This window comes from Phaeoacremonium minimum (genome assembly GCF_000392275.1).
Source record: "Phaeoacremonium minimum UCRPA7 unplaced genomic scaffold PA7_03_scaffold_371, whole genome shotgun sequence".
In the NCBI taxonomy this organism is placed as follows: domain Eukaryota; kingdom Fungi; phylum Ascomycota; class Sordariomycetes; order Togniniales; family Togniniaceae; genus Phaeoacremonium; species Phaeoacremonium minimum.
The window spans coordinates 497,078-515,646 of NW_006921275.1; the positions used below are offsets into that span (position 1 = coordinate 497,078).

Consider the following 18,569-nt stretch of genomic DNA (forward strand, 5'->3'; position numbering starts at 1 on the left):
AAATCTCATCACCTGTCCCACCAAACCCTATCGCAGCATGTGGCCATCAAAGAAAAACAAAAGAAATCAAAAATTGCGAAAGCTGTTTTGTGAGATCCTGCCCAAATCAGCAACAAAGTACTGGCAGACTCTCCATATCATGGTCGAATAACGACGGGGAGTTGGTGAATGTGTTTTTGTGAGGTTCAAGAGTCTTTTTGCTCTCAGATGTCAGAAAACTCAGTGAAGTCAACCAGAGCCTTTGCTTGAGCAGGGTTTTGGATGTCGCCATCATATTCAAAAGATGAATAGTGATCAGGCAAGGTACCCATTCTCATGGCAATCTCTCTGTCACCAGGATCTCCAATGCTGTCATCGCGAATCACACGGCTTGTAAGAGCAAATCTACGCTGTCCCAAGGGCTCAACTGCGTGCTACAAATGTGTCGTCAGTACAAATCTAATGTAACAAATGCGGTATTGCAAACCTCATAGTCCCTATGAATTGCAGCGCCATGCATGACAACCATGTCGCCATGCTTCAGGCAAATTTGCAGTGCATCATGGTAAACCTTCTCTGGGTTGCCCTTCTTCTTGCCTCGGGCGGTTGGAATGTTCGAGCCTTTCTTAGGACGGAAAGACATCTTCGAGGGAGATCCAAGAGACAGAGTAGCTACGGTAGGTCCGAGCTCCTTCTCTCCATCATCGTGATACTATATTGTATTCAGTTAGACCTGTTCCCCGATTGGATCAATGAGTTACTTACGGAGATCTCATCTTTCTCCATATAACCAAGTGCCAACAGCTCGTTGAAATCCCGCCACTCGGGGTTGATTGGTGTGTCGCTGCCGATCTTGATGAAACCTTGCTTCTCAAGCGTCTTGAGGAAGGCATCTGAGGCCTTGACAGCAGTCTGGCCAGCCCATTGCAAACGTGCCAGACACTTCAAGACAGGATCTGGAGCATCCTCAAAGGACTTGGATGCAACAACGACACCGAACTTGTATGGGGCACCCTATTGCATAGTTAGAATACAAATGGCTGCTTACAAGAATGTGTAAAAACTTACAAAGTTCTGTTGGAAGTGACGGGTCAATACCTCGTTCCAGGCTATATCAAATTAGATCGCCGACTCTTTCATGGCTCATGGATCACATACCTTCACCACAGCGCGCAGCATTTCTGTGTAGATTCATGTCGACATTCTGCAGGTCAGTGTAGAGAGCATTCGGTCCACCTGGCCGGCCACAGACATCATTGTGCACTCTGTAGACCACAACACATCCCACAGCCTCTCCAGCGGCATTGGGCAACACATAGATAGAAGCTTTATAGCTGCCAAGGTTATGCTTCTCCATGTGAATGGTCTTGTCGAGCACGATGGTGACATCATCCAGGAGATCGCCTGACTGTGCGGGATCTTTGCGGGATTTGTTGGCTTGCTTTAAGGCAGCAGCAGCGTGCTTGGATGTCTCATTCTCGACGTCCGTGATTGAATGAGGCTGCAAGGTAGCATGCAGAGCAAAGTCGCAGGCATTATTCTCGCACTCCCAGCGGTTCCAGTATCGGCGGCGGCTACAGCAGCCACACTCGGGGCAGACAATACCAGCCCTTGCGTTGATTGAAGTAGAGTTCAATGCAGTACCAGAGGGGAGATCAGGGACAATCTGAGCAACCTTTGCCATGTCTCCACTGAAGGCAGTTCTCTCTCCAAGGAACTCTCTGCTGTAAGTAAGGCTAGCACAGTCAATCCCTTCAGGAAAGGTGAAGAAATTAGGACAGTTGACGTTGAGACAAGTCCAGCTCTCGCTGAAGACCTGCTTGCTATCGTCCTCACAGGCTTCACACTTCTGGTGAGCAGCAGTGTACTGTCCAATGTGGCAAGGAGCAAGGGAATTAGTTGCATTCTCTGAAAGCGGGTCCCACCACCAAGAGGTTTGACCCAAATGAACTTTCTCAAGTCTGACCTTGAAGACTTGAATGGTGGAACCTGTATGATCCTGGTATCGCTCGGGCCAAATATCAGTGACCCAGAAGTTGTCCAAGACTGAGTAGCGATGGACCGCTCGACATGGAAACTCAGGGTGGTTTATGCCTGGAAGCATGTTAGTGATCAAGTAATTCCAGTCAAAGGCAACTTACCAGCAATCACAACCAGAGGCTGACTGACGCTCTGATTCTTCTGCCAGACCTTGAGGGAATTCGGCAAATGGTCGGCTTGCCGGGAATAATTGCCATTGGCATCAAGCTTACGACCGCCACCCCTTGAGGTTGATGTTAGCCCCTACATCCAGTCATGGAACAAGTAAATGTAAACCCACATTGTGGTAACAATGACATCTGCACCAAATCTATCACGAATCGTGAAGCCAGCGCCATCAATGAGCAAGCCAAGACCAAGATTGTTCCTGGTGTACAAACCACCCTGATGGGATTTGAAGTAAGGAGTGGCATCACAGAGGGCCTGACGATTCTCACTCCATACGAGGGGATGTCCGACGAAATTGACGACTTCACTGAGTTGTTCACGGTCGTTGTCTTCGTCCTTGTAGGACAGTTCTTTGTCAAGGTACAACTTTGCACGCTTTTCGAGATCCTCATGCTTGGGTGTCAGGAGAGTCTGGTCCTTCTCAGTGAAGGCTTCAGAGAATTCGCGTTTGAGTGATCCTTTGTCAGATGTCACTACAGCAGTAAGCTGCGTGTCCTTGACAATGGTTGCCATAATGGCTTTGATGACTTCTGGAAGTGGCAGATAGAGATGGATGCCTAAGCAGTGGAAATCCAGATTAGTTATGATGGTTGGAGGATAAGACAAGGATGAGTAGAATAAAGAGAATTGGTGGTAGAAAATGGAGGTGAAGGAATGGAGAAGAAAAGAAGAAAGACTAAGGGTTCAAAAGGTGTATGGATGGCCAGGGAATAGGATATTTGTGTGCGATTTCGTCTGATGTGCTCTGTTGAGTGGAGCTTGACCTCAGAGAATAGAGAAGAAGGCCTCCGAATCAAAGAAACGCTAGTGAAAATGAATCTGAGGTAAAGATTGTTGCTATGTGCTATTGTGGAAGTTTGGGGTTTTTGGGCTGAGTGACGCAGCTTCAATGAAGAGGCAGTATTGCATCCAGGGGCAGGATCATAGGAGGCAGTGAAAGGATTCCAGCAATGGCGCAGCCTCAGACTTCAAGATCATGAACTCTGCTAATTGTAACATGTAACAGGAGTGATCGCAAGGACATCGGAATGAGTATGAATGGAGCGCACCTGCAAAGAGTGACATACCTACTGAGTGGATGGCGGTCTACCTGGCTGATAATATGACGGATTTCGGAGGACTCCCTTGTCTATACAGAGACAAGAGAGATGATTTGAAGGGGAACTTGATGAAGGGTCTCTCAATATGTGTATGCTTGAAAGATGAAGGATTGGGAGGATGAGAGAGGTTTAAGGGAAGTGAAAGACGTTGAGGGAGGATTTGTCTGGGAAGATGAGGGATGAGATACCGACGCGCTAACTTGCAGTGCCTTCAATCTAAAATGACCAAAGACTAGAATATTCGATTAGGCTCATCGGATACAGTGAATTGTGCTGTGATGGGTCTGGTCTCAAGAAACCCTAAAACCAGGAGGTAGGGGTATTTTCGCGTAGGAAAGGATACCTTGCGACGATGTAGGAGTTTGTTGTGATCAAGAAGACAAAATTGCCGGGAGGTCTTTCTTTCCTTGGAAGAAGAACAAAATATTGTTTTTTTTTCGAATGTGGTTTGTGCAAGAAGACGGCTCCTGCCTAGATGGAGAGAGCGTTCCTTCCAATTCAGGGGGATAGTGTGGATAGCCATGCAATCACGTGCTTATGTGGCTAACGCCACATCCCGTTAAGGCACAACCACATTTTAGCAGCTTGCCAGAAGCTCTGGAGCCCAACAGGTTAATCAATTGTTAGTGAATAAACTGTGTGCGGTCAATGGGCCTGTGTCTTTAACCAATTGCCCCAACACTAGAACGTGTGGTGCAAGCATCGATGTGGATGTTTGATAAAGAGAGTTGCCGAGTTGTGTCGATACTCTTCACACATCGACTTTATGCGACGGTAACTTGCTCGTGCTCGTGCTCTTGAGGCTTCAAAAATGCCATTCGCCCCGGGGATGAACGATATTGCTGCATCACGAGAAGTAATGAAGTGCGCAGCACTCCAGCCATAGAAAGGCAGATATCTGTCAAATCCAATCAGCATATACTTGATCAATGATTATAGGTTGGTAGAAGGAGTAGAATTAGATCTCTTGTCTAAATGTTGGTGATCAAATAGCCCCTGAAGTACACAGGCTTCAGCATTCCAGGTTCCACTGAGAGTAATTGCAAGAATGTCAATGGCACTGAAGGGAACAGCCAACAAGACCTTACCAAATCTCAACTAAGTCCTCTCCATAGAGAATCGATAGGTCTACCGGGTCCTGAGATGACTCCAGTAAAATGACAACATTTATGTCAATGAGTGATGGGCTCCACCTTGTAAGATAGATTTCGAACAAGACATCCGAGTTCAAAATGACTTCTGACTGGTGATGAATAGAATGATTCAACAAGTTGAGAGAGAAAGAAAAAACCCAAGTTTCAAGAATTGAAAAACCATGAGGCAACTCATGCTGCGTTGCTGTTGCATTGCCTGTGTAAGTCCCGCCTGGGTGTTGTCCACCCAGCCGTAAGCACTAAGGCACATGCATGAAGTTCATTACCATGATGAGCTGCCAACTCGACAGAATGCTATGACGGGAGAGATGCCCCTAAGATAAGCTTAATCTTACGCCCAGCAATCAACCAGGTAAGGAAACTAAGTAACATTCAACCTCATGTTACACAAGCTGACAACCGCCAACGAATTGGCCTTGGTGTTGCAATGCTTCCGAAATAGCCAAGGCATGGCGGGCGGCCGAAGTCAAGCGAACTTCGGCCGCCCCTCAAAGTATGGATCATCTGCGGGGATCGCAGATTGCTTCGAGCGAAGAGCGGCCTTGACTATTCCGGTAGCGTGTGGGGAAGTGGGGGAAGCGGTGTCATGGCGGCAAACTCGACTTGGCGGCCCCCGAGGTATTTGGGCTGGAGCGCCGTAGGAGGATTGTCGTAATGCAGTCTCTATCTTAAATCCCGATGGAGTGCCGCCGGCCGAGGCAATAATCCTGTGCCCCATTGTGAATACTGTCGAACTTTTTGTTTCCCATCAATTTATGAAGTCGGCTTGTTTCTGCACCTCAGCGAGACCAGATACCCGATTCAGCGACGTACAAAGCGGACAAATCGATCAGCGAGTAACCCTTGGTTGGACAAGATTGTAGAGCGAGGCGGCACTCAATTGAGAGACAATGGTGTTCCTACCGCCGCCATGGGTGCCACAGCTCCCCTTTGGTGAGTTCCATCGCGGATATGAACAACACATCTGCTCATTCATCATATATAGACCCGCCAGACTCAATACCAATTGCGGAATTCATGAGTAATGAGAAGTATGGTCGGCATCCGATCGCTAAGAGCCGTAATCCATTCACCTGCGGGTTGACAGGCAAGACATTCACCGTCCGCGAGTCTATCGAAAGGCGAGAACATCTTGCGCGAGCGATAAGCAAGCGGATGGGGTGGTTTCCTAATGAAGGAACTCCATGGGATAAGGTCATTGCCGTTTTTTCCTTCAATACTGTGAGTGATAGCCCAGACCGCAAGCTCATCATTGCCAAGACACCCTTGACGTGGACTTACTGAGATTGAAAGATCGATTACCTCACTGTCCTACACGCAATTCACCGGCTGAACGGTGTCGCCACGCCTGCGAATGCGGCATATTCAGCGACAGAGCTCACTCATCAGCTCAAGTCGTCTGGTGCAACAGCGTTGTTTGTGTGCCTTCCACTACTTGAGGCGGGATTGCAAGCAGCCAAGGCCGCCGGGATTCCGCCAGAGAAGGTGTTCGTAATGGAAATGCCGGATTTCGAGAGGAAAGGGCCATTCAAAAATGTCCAAGACCTTATCGACGAGGGACAAAAGCTGCCAGCTCTCGACGAACTGCGGTGGACCAAAGGCCAGGGTGCTCGCCAGCCGGCTTTTCTGTGCTATTCGAGTGGGACTTCTGGACTCCCAGTAAGTGAAAGACTGCGGTAATTACCCTTGAAATCTCTTCTGATTGACTTGCAGAAAGCTGTTATGATTTCCCACCGAAATGTCATCGCGAACGCCATGCAATACCGAACATACGAGTCTGTCGCGCGGAAACAACAGGGAGTCGAGACTCAGGTAGAGCTAGGATTACTTCCCTTCAGTCATATCTATGGCCTTGTTGTGATTGCCCACAGTGGAGCGTGGCGAGGTGACGAGGTTGTCGTACTACCGAAGTTTGATTTTCAGACTTTTCTCGCAGCGATTGAGCGATTCAAGATAGAGCACCTTCTCTTGGTATGTCGGGAGTTTGAAACATATGTGGGTTTCGCTGACCTTCGAAGGTACCCCCAATCGTCATTCGCATGATTAGAAGTCCGGAGGAGCTCAAGAAATATGACTTGAGCAGCGTAAGATTCCTGTATACGGGTGCAGCTCCCATGGGCGAGGAAACGATACAAGACCTCAAGAAGATGTTCCCCAAATGGAATGTAGGACAAGGATATGGTAAATCATTAGACACCCGCGGTGAGGTTCTAACGGAAGCTGAGTGAACATTAGGAATGACCGAGACGGCCACAGTCGTTCTTTCCACAAGTGAGCACGACGTCTTGAATAAATCCTCGGGTTCTCTGGTCCCTGGAGCGAAAGCCAAGGTAATTGGTTTCGACGGCAAGGAAGTGACCAAGTACGATGAACCTGGGGAGCTCTGGATCCAATCGCCCTCAGTAACCCTCGGGTACCTCAATAATGAGAAGGCGACAGCAGAGACCTTCTTACATGACGAGGATGGACGATGGATTCGTACCGGAGACGAGGTCATTGTCACCAAAGCGCCATCCGGTAATGAGCATATTGTGGTTGTCGATAGGATCAAGGAATTGATCAAGGTTAAGGTATATGTCAATGAATCATCGATCAGAGGGGTTGGACTAACAGGTATCAGGGCCACCAAGTCGCACCAGCCGAACTCGAAGCTCATTTGCTCTCGCATCCAGCTGTGGGCGATTGTGCAGTGATACAAACTCCTGACGAGCAATCTGGCGAGGTGCCAAAGGCTTTTGTTGTCAAAGCACCATCCTACAGTAACAAGTCAGATCAAGAGGTTGCACGAGAAGTCATGAAGTGGGTTAAGGAGCACAAAGCGCCATATAAATGGCTCAAGGGAGGGGTGGAGTTTCTGGATGTCGTGCCGAAGAGCCCCAGCGGTAAGATTCTTCGAAGGCTCCTTCGAGACAAGGAGAAAGCAGCGAAGAAAGCAGCTGGAGCAAAGCTATAAGACACATGATTGGATGGACCCAAGATGGCGAGCCTTTAGATAGCGATATGAGCCGAATTTTTCTTGGGCATACAGCCCTTCAATGTTCAAGAAAACCACAGCCCCAGTTGCGGTGCACATTGATTATTCGCAAAATCTGTCCCAAACCGGCCGCCAAGAGATATCGTTGAAACATCATGATCTACGGCACTTACGCAAGCCACTAAACGCGGCAAGATATCTCGGCGATTTGCAATCGGCAAATGCGAGATTATGGGAGTTGATGAATTCAATCCGAAGACCATAAAGCATCATCAAAGCGCGAAAAGAAGCTTATTGAGAAGCTTACAGGAGACTAGATGAACGACAGCGACTCATCTTTCAGCATCGCTACTATTCTCAGAACTCGAAACAGTAGGCTCAACCCGCTTTACGTAAGGGTCCTCACCATGGTTCGAGTCCACAGACCGTAGAACCCCATATTTGAGTTTCCAGAACATAGGCGCAGCGTAAACGAGGCGATTCCAGGGGTGGGAGTGGTGACGGAGTATTTCAAAACGCCTGCCAAGCCCGCGTGGACCCCAACCTGGGGCGAGCCGAGTGCCTCCAGCCGGCTCCCATTGCCTGCGTCTCCACAAAACAACCACAACTACTTGTTTGACGTATCCCAACTCTCACACGCGAACAGTCTGAGAACACACAGAAAACGACCGCTGTTGATGGGCAGCGTAGTAGTTGGCTCTAGCAAGTGCGAGAGCCGCTTGCTTGTCGCTGAAGACGCCAAGAACATGATCGTCGGAGGATGCACAGCATGGCTGGCGGGAGCAGCGACCGAGCTGATTGATCTCCTTTTATGCCTCGCCGTCTGCTGTTTTCAAGGTTTCTGGGCTCTTCTTGGTCTTTTCTTGTTCGTGGGGACTGGTTTTGCTCTGCCCGGTTTGTTGTCGTCTTCCTTTCTCCTTTCTGGTAATTTATTCCTTCTTGGCGCAGCAGAATGTTGACCGTTCGCTCGTCTGTTTTCTTCTTTGCCCTGGTGCTCTTGGTCATCTTCGCAGATGTCCATGCAGCGCCGCAAAGGGGCTCGAGGCGGAAAGGGAAAGGTGCCGCTACCGCTGCGGCAAATACCCAGACTCTTCAGCAACAGGCCGCCCAGGTACCACAGGGCGTTTCGCAGGCGACTGATGGATCGACAATTTTAGATACAACGGCCACAGTCAAGTGAGTGTCAGCACAGTTTAGACCGTCATGTGGAGTAGATTGCTAATAGTGGTGGAAACAAAGTGGCCTCAACCTGCGATTCAAGGTCAGCGGCCCCGTCGACCAATTCACGGCGGATACTGGCATCGACGGAGCGACGGCGCAAGCTGGCGATGCCGGTCCGTTGGGACTTAATGTCCTCCTCCATGGTGACGGTGGTCAATCCTTCTTTGACTTCCCAAATCAAGCTGTGCAGGGAGACCTCATGGGCGTGGTCATTCTGGCCCCCTCAGGTATGCTCGTTTAAATTGAGTCTTCCACTCAGCCATCACTCACACAGCGCAGAGCAACTTCTCTGGGGACAAAGCCAGGGCCAGCCCCAAGGCCTCTCTCGCCCAGACGGCGTTGAGCACTCTCAGGCCGTCAACGACCTCATTCAGACGGTACTGCCGCAAGTTGTCGCCTTCAACACCTCGAATGTGTTCTTCACCGGTGTGTCTGGTGGCTCTCTCACTCTGAGCGGCTTCTTCATGCCCGCACACTTGACCAATTTCGCCGGCACGGGCGTGCTCCTCATGTGCGGCGGACTCGAACCACAGGTGGACTTTGTCGACGCAAACAACGTCATCAGCACCACCAAGATTCATTTCCAGAGCACGCAGAACGAGCTGGCCCTGCTGCAGCCGGCCATCCCCGACGCCATCATCGCGTATGAGCAGCTGGCGGCCCAGGCTGGCGTCAGCGCGGACCAGCTCAACGTCCTTCAGACGGTGGATAATACCCCCAACGGCGGGCACTGCGAGTTCGACGAGCAGGGTTTCTCGAGTGGTATTCAGTTGATTTCGGACAACTTCGCCAATATCATGCAGGGTGGCAACGGCGCCGTAGACGGGATCAACGCTCAGACGGTGCTGACTGGTGTTGTTGGGAACGAGAACCTGCAGTTCTCCGGCAATGGTAATTAGTCTATAGCTGGACAGCTGGTTCAAGGTTTGTCTATGCCAACATTACCTGAAATTGAAGATATGCCAGACAACTCTGCCTTCCTTTGCTTGTGATACGTTCTCCTTGAGAAAAATATTAATGATAGCGGCTCAGTCTTACCTGTACCTCGTACATAAATTGTACGTAGAGACCTCCGAGTGCTGCCCTTGCTGATTTTGATGCTAAGTTCTGCGACCTCAGCAGTACCCAATAGTCAGATATGCCACAATTGACGTTGTTTATAGCGCTTCAGAGAAACGCTATGTCAGGTAACTCGTCGTCTGCACATTGAACAGTATCTGACGCCATCGAACGGGCCACATTGGTCATCTCTCACGAAGCCCGATGAGTTTCTTTCGATCCTGTTTCACAAGTTCGAAGTCATTTTCTGCTTTGTATTGGGCATGATTTTCCATCTTGCAGCACTGCCTAGATACATTCGTCTTGTTGCATTTATTTCAGGGACGGCAAGTCATCGTCGTATCGACTATCAAAGAGGGTTCTACACTTTGTAGCAATACCATTTGAAAGGACGGAGATATATTAGGCCCTTTGGATCTCAGCCTTCATATTCTGGAGTTGGTCAATAAATAGCGAGCCGTCCATAGTCAATGTTCGTCCGCAATTCAAGTCGTTCTCGACAATTGGAACAGCTTCGAGCCCACGATAATGGGGACGAGATCGCACTGCTTATGACATATGGAGGAGCAATTCAGATACTCAAGTCTGGGGACTTTAGAGCATGCAAGACATATTTGAAGACACATTTTCCCAATCATTCAAGTGATTACAATGAAAGGGTAGAAGACTGACCACTTTTTCTCATGGCGACTGAATATACATTGCTGTAAATGCCTATACTGAGAATCATATTCCGAATTCACAGCAGCAGCAAACGACACACTTGTCTCACTGTTTCAACAATCATTTTCTTTACTCAAGAGGCGGGCATCATCGCCTACTCGGACAGTCAAAACGGACAATGGTCAAGGGCCACCGTCCGAGATACCGGACGACGCTGCCCAGGCGACTCCGTCGGACATGTCTAGGGCCCGAAGTACAAAACCCGTGCCGCCACTGCATACAGCGAGAGGCGCATCAGACCACTTATTCAGCGGCCTGTGAACGACAGCCCTGATGCCCGCCGCGCGCGGTAACTTCCGTCCTGTCGCCCAAGATTTATGGAGCCTCCTCGGCTTTTGACTTGACAGGAGGCTTGTTATGTCATGCACAAGTTCCGACAAAGTCTGAATCTTCTTGTCACCTGGATAGGTTAGGGGGAGGCGGTCTAACCCCCCCTATTTCATGTCTGGCGCTGTGACGGAAACGGCCCAATGGAATGGTCAATATAGGGGCGATCGTCGAGACTACATCTCCGATGTGATAAATTACCTGCTTGCTAGTTCATGATATGACATCAACGAGGCCGATGTCAACAGGAGCAATTTTCCATCGTGCCCAGCGAAGCCTTCATCTTGTGATGAGCTCGGTCCGTCGGACTGTCCGAGCCGGAGCGGACGGTGGACAGTGAGGCCGGCCGACGGCAACCGGGCGCAAAGAGACATCACGCAAATGAAGAGACCGGGAAGCAGGACAGCCAGGAAGATGATCACGGCAGGCAGGCAGGCAGGCAGGCAGTTGAGTTTGACAGACGCCTCAGAGCTTCATCCGCGTGCGCCCCCGAGATGGTTGTTGGCATTAACCTACACACATTCCAAGACACTAGGCCATAGCGCAACCACGTCTCTGGGAATGCCGCCTTCATCTCGGTGTGTTTCATGATCTCCATCAGACATAAGGCCACTCTACGACAAAGGTGCTACCCTGATGGCCCACCTGCTGAAAGGCACGAGTATATTGAGGAAGTCTCCAGAAGTCACACAAGTCCCTGGAGGTTCCCCCAGGTAGCTCGATGGGATGTGTGCAGGGTTGATCACGCACTTTCCCCCATGTAGAAGAACGAGACAAGTTGCAGGGCAGTCTCGCGTCTTGCGTATTGGGCATTGACGCAAGAGACAGCAGTAGTAGCAGCAAGCAGCAGCGCCAACCTGGGGCGGTCATGGATCTTGCGCTGGGCGCCACGCCTCCAAGTCCTCGTCCAAGAGCAGACTATTGGCTCGACCCCATCGACCTCGCACGCACATGATACCCACGGCCAAGATCGACGCAGATAGGCCGTTTACCTGAAATGAATGGATGACGAAGACTGCTGGGCGCAGCAAAGCAAAGAGAGTATTTGCCTCTTCGAGAACGTTAATTACACGTTCTCGGGGCTGGGGAGGCACGGGAAGGTCCGTTTGGCGCGTACGCAACCTGTCGTAGCCAAGACCCAAGCACAGAGAGGGGAAAACGAGAAGAGCGTAGCTATACCTACACTACTGTAGAGTTGGGTGGCTGCAGGCAGATAAGGACCGAGTACGCGTATCTGTGCCTCGTATCAACCGTACTCGTCAAAAAACCCGAATGGTACGACCAGCGCCCGGTGCAAGTAGCGTGTAACCCAGCCAGCATCGCGGGGTGCATGCTCAGTCTATGCCAAGAAGGCAGACCGCCTGCACGGCATTGGCTTGCATAGAATCATGAACAGAGTACACATGCAGCTATTCGAGGGAAAGAGCAACTGTGAGCAAGATACTGCTTCCCAGATCGCTTTCCTTGGAAGTTCTGCACCGCTAAGCCGCGGACCTTCCACTATCTGCTTAGAGAACATCTCGAATTTGCGATATCACCGGCAGAAAAGGTCCGCGGAAGAGTGTGTGTCATTTTCCAGGGGCAGAGCGCGCGATATCACAATCAAATCATGATCAAATCGATCGAATCAAAGGGAAACGGGGCCGGGTGGCCCCAACACACGTAAGTAACGCTATTCTACACTGGGGACAGCGGGGAGATAGAGGCATACTGTGAAAACTTGACGGTCCGCGTGCGAGGCGTCGCATACTGGGGGGGCATGACCGTTTTGGTAGAAGAAAACCTTACCCATAGACTGCGCCTTCGAGGCCCTGCATGGAGCCATAGACCGCCCGTCTTTGTTATTCCGATCTGCCAGGCGAAATTGTCTGTCTCATCCAGATTAGGGAGAGCCTATCGCCGACGACGCGGAGAAGGAGTTCGCGCTCGTTTGCTAAACCCGGCGTCAGTCTAGGCCCTTGATGGTTGATGGCCGAGAAGACCAGTCAGGTAGGCCAAGATGTCTCTGGTTATCCCGTCGAGAGGAGGGTATTCATTGTCACTACGCCGTGAGGTGGTATTTGCCCAGTTGAGCGTTGAGTGCCGTTTCCCGCGCGGTTGATGAATCATCAAGGGGTTTACAGGAACTTAGGTAATCTTCGGAGGGTTTACCACTGTGGACAGAGCATTCGGTGACTTTGGGCTGCTCCATAAGCCGCGCGCAAAGTTGCGAAAACACCGAAAGGTCGGCGGAGGTTGGGGTCCACGGGGTCCCTTCAAGGGCTTGGTCCTCTTGCACAAAGTCTGCCAAGACCCGAGCGCATGCCGAGCATAAAGTAAAATAAAATAAAAATTGGAGAACTTTTGGAGACAACGGCGAGGCCTGATGCGCTGAGCTTTGCGAATGAGAGACTGGAGCGCCCATCGAAGAAGGTCAAAGGTAAGGCAGCTAAGGGTCCCTGGAGCCCCCACCGTACGGGTCCGGGAAGCACCCGAGACGGCGAGCACAAAAGTCTGAGAAGAAAAGGTCATACAGTAAACTCGATCAGGTATGAAGACATTCCCAGCTTACCAACCTCGCGGATTCGGTCCCATTCCGCGAGTCTAGTCCACCGCCGCCGGAGTCGATCCTTACCTTACCCTGAAGGAATAGCTTTGGACGCCCAGTTGCGCATCTTCCCCGGTTTCAGTCGAACCTGACGTGAAGTCTCACCACGCATCTTGCAAGATGCGCACTATAGGGAGATTGGAATACCATCAAAAATGGTGTCTCTGATGATACTATTCCCACCCCGAATCCGAGGAGGGTCTCGGATAAGGCAGCGAGTCGTCGTCCGAAAATGCTGCTTGCAGTGGAAGGATTGACCGAACCGACTACCATAAGGCTAGGCTAACCAATTACTCTAGTGCAGACGGGTGCCGCAGACTACATCCAAAGACAGAGCATTACCTGGATCTCGTTAGATCCTTCTCACCGTAATGCGACCGTTTTGCGGCCGTCTCGTCTGATCCTGCTATAACCTTTCTCTACTGCCGCACCAGCATCTAAGGGATTCCATGTAAACCCTGTGAAACTTTTCTAGACCTGACGCAATGTGTCCACAGGGCCCTCCAGGGCTTAGATCTCTTGTGAATATGACATGTAGATGGCAATTTCGTGATCTCGGTGCTCGGCAGATCCAAAGGACCAATGTTGACGACGACGCAGTGTTCTGCGCAATGAATGAATGCCTGGTATCCTATCATTCTCTTGAGCCCCAAGATGCATGCAGCCTGGGCTGCAGCCACCATTCCTTACTTCTTACTTCTTCTTCAGCATAGGCATGTTCCGCTGGCTAAGTAGCTCGTCCATCTTTCGTCCGCAGGTACCTTCCGCAACACTGCGGAGAACACAAGGTAGATAGATAGCTCGGGCACAGCATTGTATGGCCCAGCCAGCTTACACGCGTGTGGTAGCTAGCTATCCCGCCCCTTATTACGGTGCTACTCTTCCAAAGCAGCGCCGGCGCCAGCAGCAGGCACACGGAACTCCGCCCGCCGGTTAGTCGTGGCACGCGGCCAGCGGGCTGTTAAGAAACCCCGATCTTTGAAATCTCTCCCTCCAGGAACCTTGACATCCCCCACCCCCAAATGGCTGGCTGGGAACGCTGACACCCACCTTGTCCTTCCCCTACTAGAGTCGAGTACTGTACTACTAACGTTAATCAGTTACTGGCGTGAGAGGCAAAGCATAGTACTATGCACTAGGGCTGGATCCTGAATCTAGGACCTTCGCACTGCTACCCGATTCGGCAAACACTCAAAGACGAAAGGGTCTAACTCCTGTACTTCGTGTCAGGGCTTGCCTTGCCAGTCCAGTCATGCGGCCGCGCCCCCAGGACGCTCGCGCGCGCAGATTCCAGTTTTATGTGTCACTTTGCGTCAGTTAGGAACCATTAACAGTACCTAATGAGTTAGCTACTTGAGAGGAGGAACAAGTCATCACCGCCATGGCTGCTGCGGTCAGCGACGCGCGCGACGCCATCAAAATCTGCAGCTTGTAAGACGGGCCTGTATCAAAGTCCGGGCTGCTGGTTGGCGAGCGTGTTACGGGCGCCAGTCGGTACAGTGACAGTGCAGGTACCAATGGGCCCCAGCATCATGGTTCAGTGAGTGAGTGAATGCAATGATACGTGCCCTCTCTCTGTGGAGTAAGAAGTAAGAATCGACATGAAGGATGACTCCTACCCGCTTACCGCATCAGGCAACGAGCTTGGCTCCGTTCAATTGGGCATTAGTGAGGAAACGAACGGCAGCAGAATGTGAAACTTTTTCTTTCGTATCTTGTAAGTAAGTGGTAGTACGCTGCGTGTAGCTTGCTGTGTATATCCGTATATCCACAGCAACATCTAAGGCGCCAGCCAAGCCAGTCCATCATCCATGTACGGGATGCGAACGGCACTGCTGACTGGCTGGATAGCTCAACCGGATTGGGGCACTCTCAATTTCACGGCGCTGTGGCTTTGCTCTCCATGACGACGACCCGCGCCGTCGAACCTTCTACGCCTTAGGGCTAAGGGGTCCCCCCATGCTGCGTTGCATGACACCTACAGGTCTCTCGCTTTCGTCGCTTTCGCTTCGATTGCCCGAATGCCCTGAAAAACGGTCTCACCTAGGGGTCCCCGCGAGGCAGTGCAAAGCGCGGTGGGTTCGTCTTGCGTGTCGTGAAATTAAATCGCCCGAGGGGTTTCCTTGGAATCTTGAAGTCGTCGCCGTCTTGGAGGTTTCCGTCCGTGTAAGTGAGGGTCAGATGTGTGCATCAGCATACGCTGTGTCTTGCCGAACGGGTTTATGTCAACCCCGATCGGTCTGGCTGTGTGCTGTACTGCACAGTAAGTAGAACGCAGGCGGGGATATGCGGTTATGTACGGCGAAACCACGTTCCTTCGGCGAGGTGGTCGCTGTGTAACATCTACCGTACTGTACGGGGATTATTAAGGTTTGCGTGCTTCATGGATACCGAGATCGGGTGGTACTCTGAGGGGAGCAATATTCGGCGAATTGGTCGTTGTAAGATTCGGCAGTTCGTTCACATGCAAGTCAATGAAGTCAAGTCAGATGAGATCCATCAAGTAGAGAATATGAAAAAATTGCGAGCGTTGTTGATTAACTTTGTTTGATTAGGAGAGTGAATGGGCCCGGCCGTTAAACCTGGGCAGGACTTAAGTGCTTCCCAGCAGCGATTGACTGATCTGAGGAAGAGCATTAACAATGATCATCCCAAGTACCCAAGAGTCTCAGACGCTTGATCCAGAGCCTAGCGCCCTGCAATGCAGCGACACTAAACGTGTCGTCGTTGTTGTACAGTAGCTTCACCTCATCACGTTTGTTTCCAGTCTCCAGTCTCCAGTCCATCCTCGTCCTTTGCCTCCTGCTACTCCTCCTCAAGCATTAAACCCCAGATGTTCTTGGGGGGCGAGGAAGTGCGTTCGTTTGAAGAAAAAAAAAAGCAACCAACCCGGCCCCTTTAAACGCCTTGCCTGTCCTGTAAACCACTTTGCAGTAACCGGCCGGTATCTCTCACATGCGCCTTCTATTGTCATCCATCGTAGCGTGCCCAATCTTTTGATTTGTGGCGCCCTCTTTTGATTTTATCTTCCAGTCCGTGCATGCAACGCCGTGTTGATTACAATCGTAATGTCTCGCCGTCGTAGCCAGAGTAGATCATCGGGTCGCCAACGCCCATCATCACTTCGGGGTTGGGACATGAGAGCATGTGTGGCTTAATGGTTCCAAACTCCGACTCCATGAGACCCTGATTTAACATATCCATGTCCATGTAGGAATTTGGTTGTTGGAAATATTGCTGGGGACCAAAGTTCATCGTGGTGGCCTGTCGAGGCGCCGTCCATGGGGCGTACGAGGTTGGTACGGTAGGTGACTGCGTAGCTAAGCTCTCCGATGGAGCTGAGTAGCCGTCGAAGCTGTCGTACGAGAGGCTCTGTGGCGAAAGAGTCACGGTGTTTCCACCAAAAGCTGCCTTGCGATAGTCTTGCTCAAAGTCCGAGTGATCGAGCTCCGATGAGCTTGCGCGGTCGGTTCGATTACAACTCGAGTCGGTCTCGGCCTTCACACCCGGATGCGTGTCGTGTTCCCTTTGTTGCGCCTCCAATTGTGCCGCCAATTCTGCGAGCCCTGCCTCGTCTTCCGGGAAGACGGAGTGAACTGGAAGGTCCATGTCGCTGTTCGGTCGTATGCAGCCGAGCTTGGAGGCAATGTTATGGATCACCGGCTGGCCGCGATCATTCAGATCCGGCTCACCGAGATCCCACTGTTGGCCACTGCGGACCATCGCGTATAGCTTATGCACTGTGGCAATGAGAGCGAACTGGGTGTTCTCAAGCACCTCGGCATACCTAAAGTTTCGTGTAAGTCAGAGTGGACCCCGGAGACAAAATCTTTCCAATACATACCCTCGGGGCAGTTGCTTATATTCAGTCTTCTTCCGCGTTCCTGCAGTGCAGACAAGGCCATCATCTTTGCATCGCTTACACGGGAATTCGCCATCACACTGTTGATCCGTGTAAGTGAATGAACTGATGAAGGCATGTAAATTGCACGAGATAATATTATCTGACTTACCTTTGTCTTCTTCATTCTACACCTCTCGCAGGCTTTCCAAACTCTCTTGTGCCTTCCGTCGGCCATTGAATGCGAGTGGCTGTCATGGTGGTGTGTTGGGGCGGTAGGTTGGGGATGCGAGTGTGTACTTGAGCGCTTGGAGCTGCGGTGTACTGATTTGACTGTTTTTGAACTCGACGAGCCCTTCTTGGAACTGTGTGACTTGACGTGGTCCTCCCTCGGGGGAGTAGGTAAATTGTGTTCCATCCTGACTAATTGGTCCCGACAATCTGGGTCGGCGGCCGCTTGTTATTTATTATACTGTTGTATGTTGGTGGTGGTGAAGGGTGTTGGGCTGGTGTGTAAGTTGTTGTGGGGGAGGGGCAGAACAGCAGAAGTAGTAGGTGTAGGTGCGACACACACAACAGCTTCCAGTGACGAGCCGCCCGGTGGTATTAAAGGAGAAAAAGAGTTGAGGTAAGACAAGAAGGATCTAAGACCCAGTCCGCTGGTCCACGGAGAAGGTATGTAGCCAGCCAAGAAAGAGAAAGCTTCAATAAGCCTCGAGGATAAAATGACTCGGGGATTAATAATGTCAAAATAAGGCTGATGGTCAAGGGCGCGCAAGATTATGTGATATGAGTCGCGGTATTAGAGGGTTGGTGTAAGTGCAAGTAACTTAAATCCCAGCGCACTCCCGCTCGGCAGCGTCCCACAGAACGACAGTGTTGGTCACCGTGGACTTATCGTTTTCGGGGTCTCTGAAGGGTGGCTTTAACGGTCGGTGACTTGTTTATGTCCGAGGACGGGCAAACTGAAGACGTCGACTCCCCGTGTGCGTGCGAATGCGAGCGCTACTAGACGGGTAGGGGGAGAGGCAGGCCAGGCAGGTATTATACTGTGGAAGTACGTATACAACGTACTCACACTTAGACACCTCGGTCCCCTAAAACAAGACAAATAGGCGAAGCAGGCTCGTCTGTCGCAGAATGACAGTGGGGTCGTGTTCCAAGAATGCAGAGTGCTTTGGTGCCCCCTAAATGCCTTAATGTGATGCACTGTAATCCTGCGTGAGACTTTGCGAATGTTGTTCTCCTGCCTGATCGTATACGTTACTCAATCGAGAGTTAGGCGGGTGGGCGAGCAGGGTCTGTTCGAGTGCCTTTTTTCGCGCCGCTGAAAACGGAGAACTTTTTGTGTGTCTGTGCCGTTTTTGAACCCCTGGGTCCGCTGTATTAAATGGAC

General features: G+C 50.9%; 4 protein-coding genes across 4 annotated transcripts; 2 read left to right on the forward strand and 2 right to left on the reverse strand.

Moving 5' to 3' along the window:
* Positions 1-203: 203 nt before the first annotated feature.
* UCRPA7_4906 (putative oxoglutarate iron-dependent oxygenase protein) lies at positions 204-2,700 on the reverse strand (the record flags this gene model as incomplete). Its single annotated transcript, XM_007917457.1, has 7 exons — positions 204-413; positions 467-691; positions 745-993; positions 1,048-1,088; positions 1,138-2,073; positions 2,121-2,242; positions 2,300-2,700. 7 exons carry the CDS (start codon positions 2,698-2,700, stop codon positions 204-206), a joined length of 2,184 nt encoding a protein of 727 aa, XP_007915648.1.
* A 3,780-nt stretch (positions 2,701-6,480) lies between these two features.
* UCRPA7_4907 (putative 4-coumarate- ligase 2 protein) lies at positions 6,481-7,394 on the forward strand (the record flags this gene model as incomplete). The annotated part of the gene is made up of 3 exons (XM_007917458.1): positions 6,481-6,622; positions 6,677-7,011; positions 7,062-7,394. The coding sequence occupies 3 exons, from the start codon at positions 6,481-6,483 to the stop codon at positions 7,392-7,394; spliced, it is 810 nt and encodes a 269-aa protein (XP_007915649.1).
* Positions 7,395-8,367: 973 nt separating this feature from the next.
* Positions 8,368-9,535, forward strand: UCRPA7_4908 (hypothetical protein; the record flags this gene model as incomplete). The annotated part of the gene is made up of 3 exons (XM_007917459.1): positions 8,368-8,591; positions 8,655-8,863; positions 8,916-9,535. The coding sequence occupies 3 exons, from the start codon at positions 8,368-8,370 to the stop codon at positions 9,533-9,535; spliced, it is 1,053 nt and encodes a 350-aa protein (XP_007915650.1).
* Positions 9,536-16,389: 6,854 nt separating this feature from the next.
* Positions 16,390-17,360, reverse strand: UCRPA7_4909 (putative c6 transcription factor protein; the record flags this gene model as incomplete). Its single annotated transcript, XM_007917460.1, has 3 exons — positions 16,390-17,119; positions 17,177-17,274; positions 17,346-17,360. 3 exons carry the CDS (start codon positions 17,358-17,360, stop codon positions 16,390-16,392), a joined length of 843 nt encoding a protein of 280 aa, XP_007915651.1.
* Between the last annotated feature and the right edge of the window lie 1,209 nt (positions 17,361-18,569).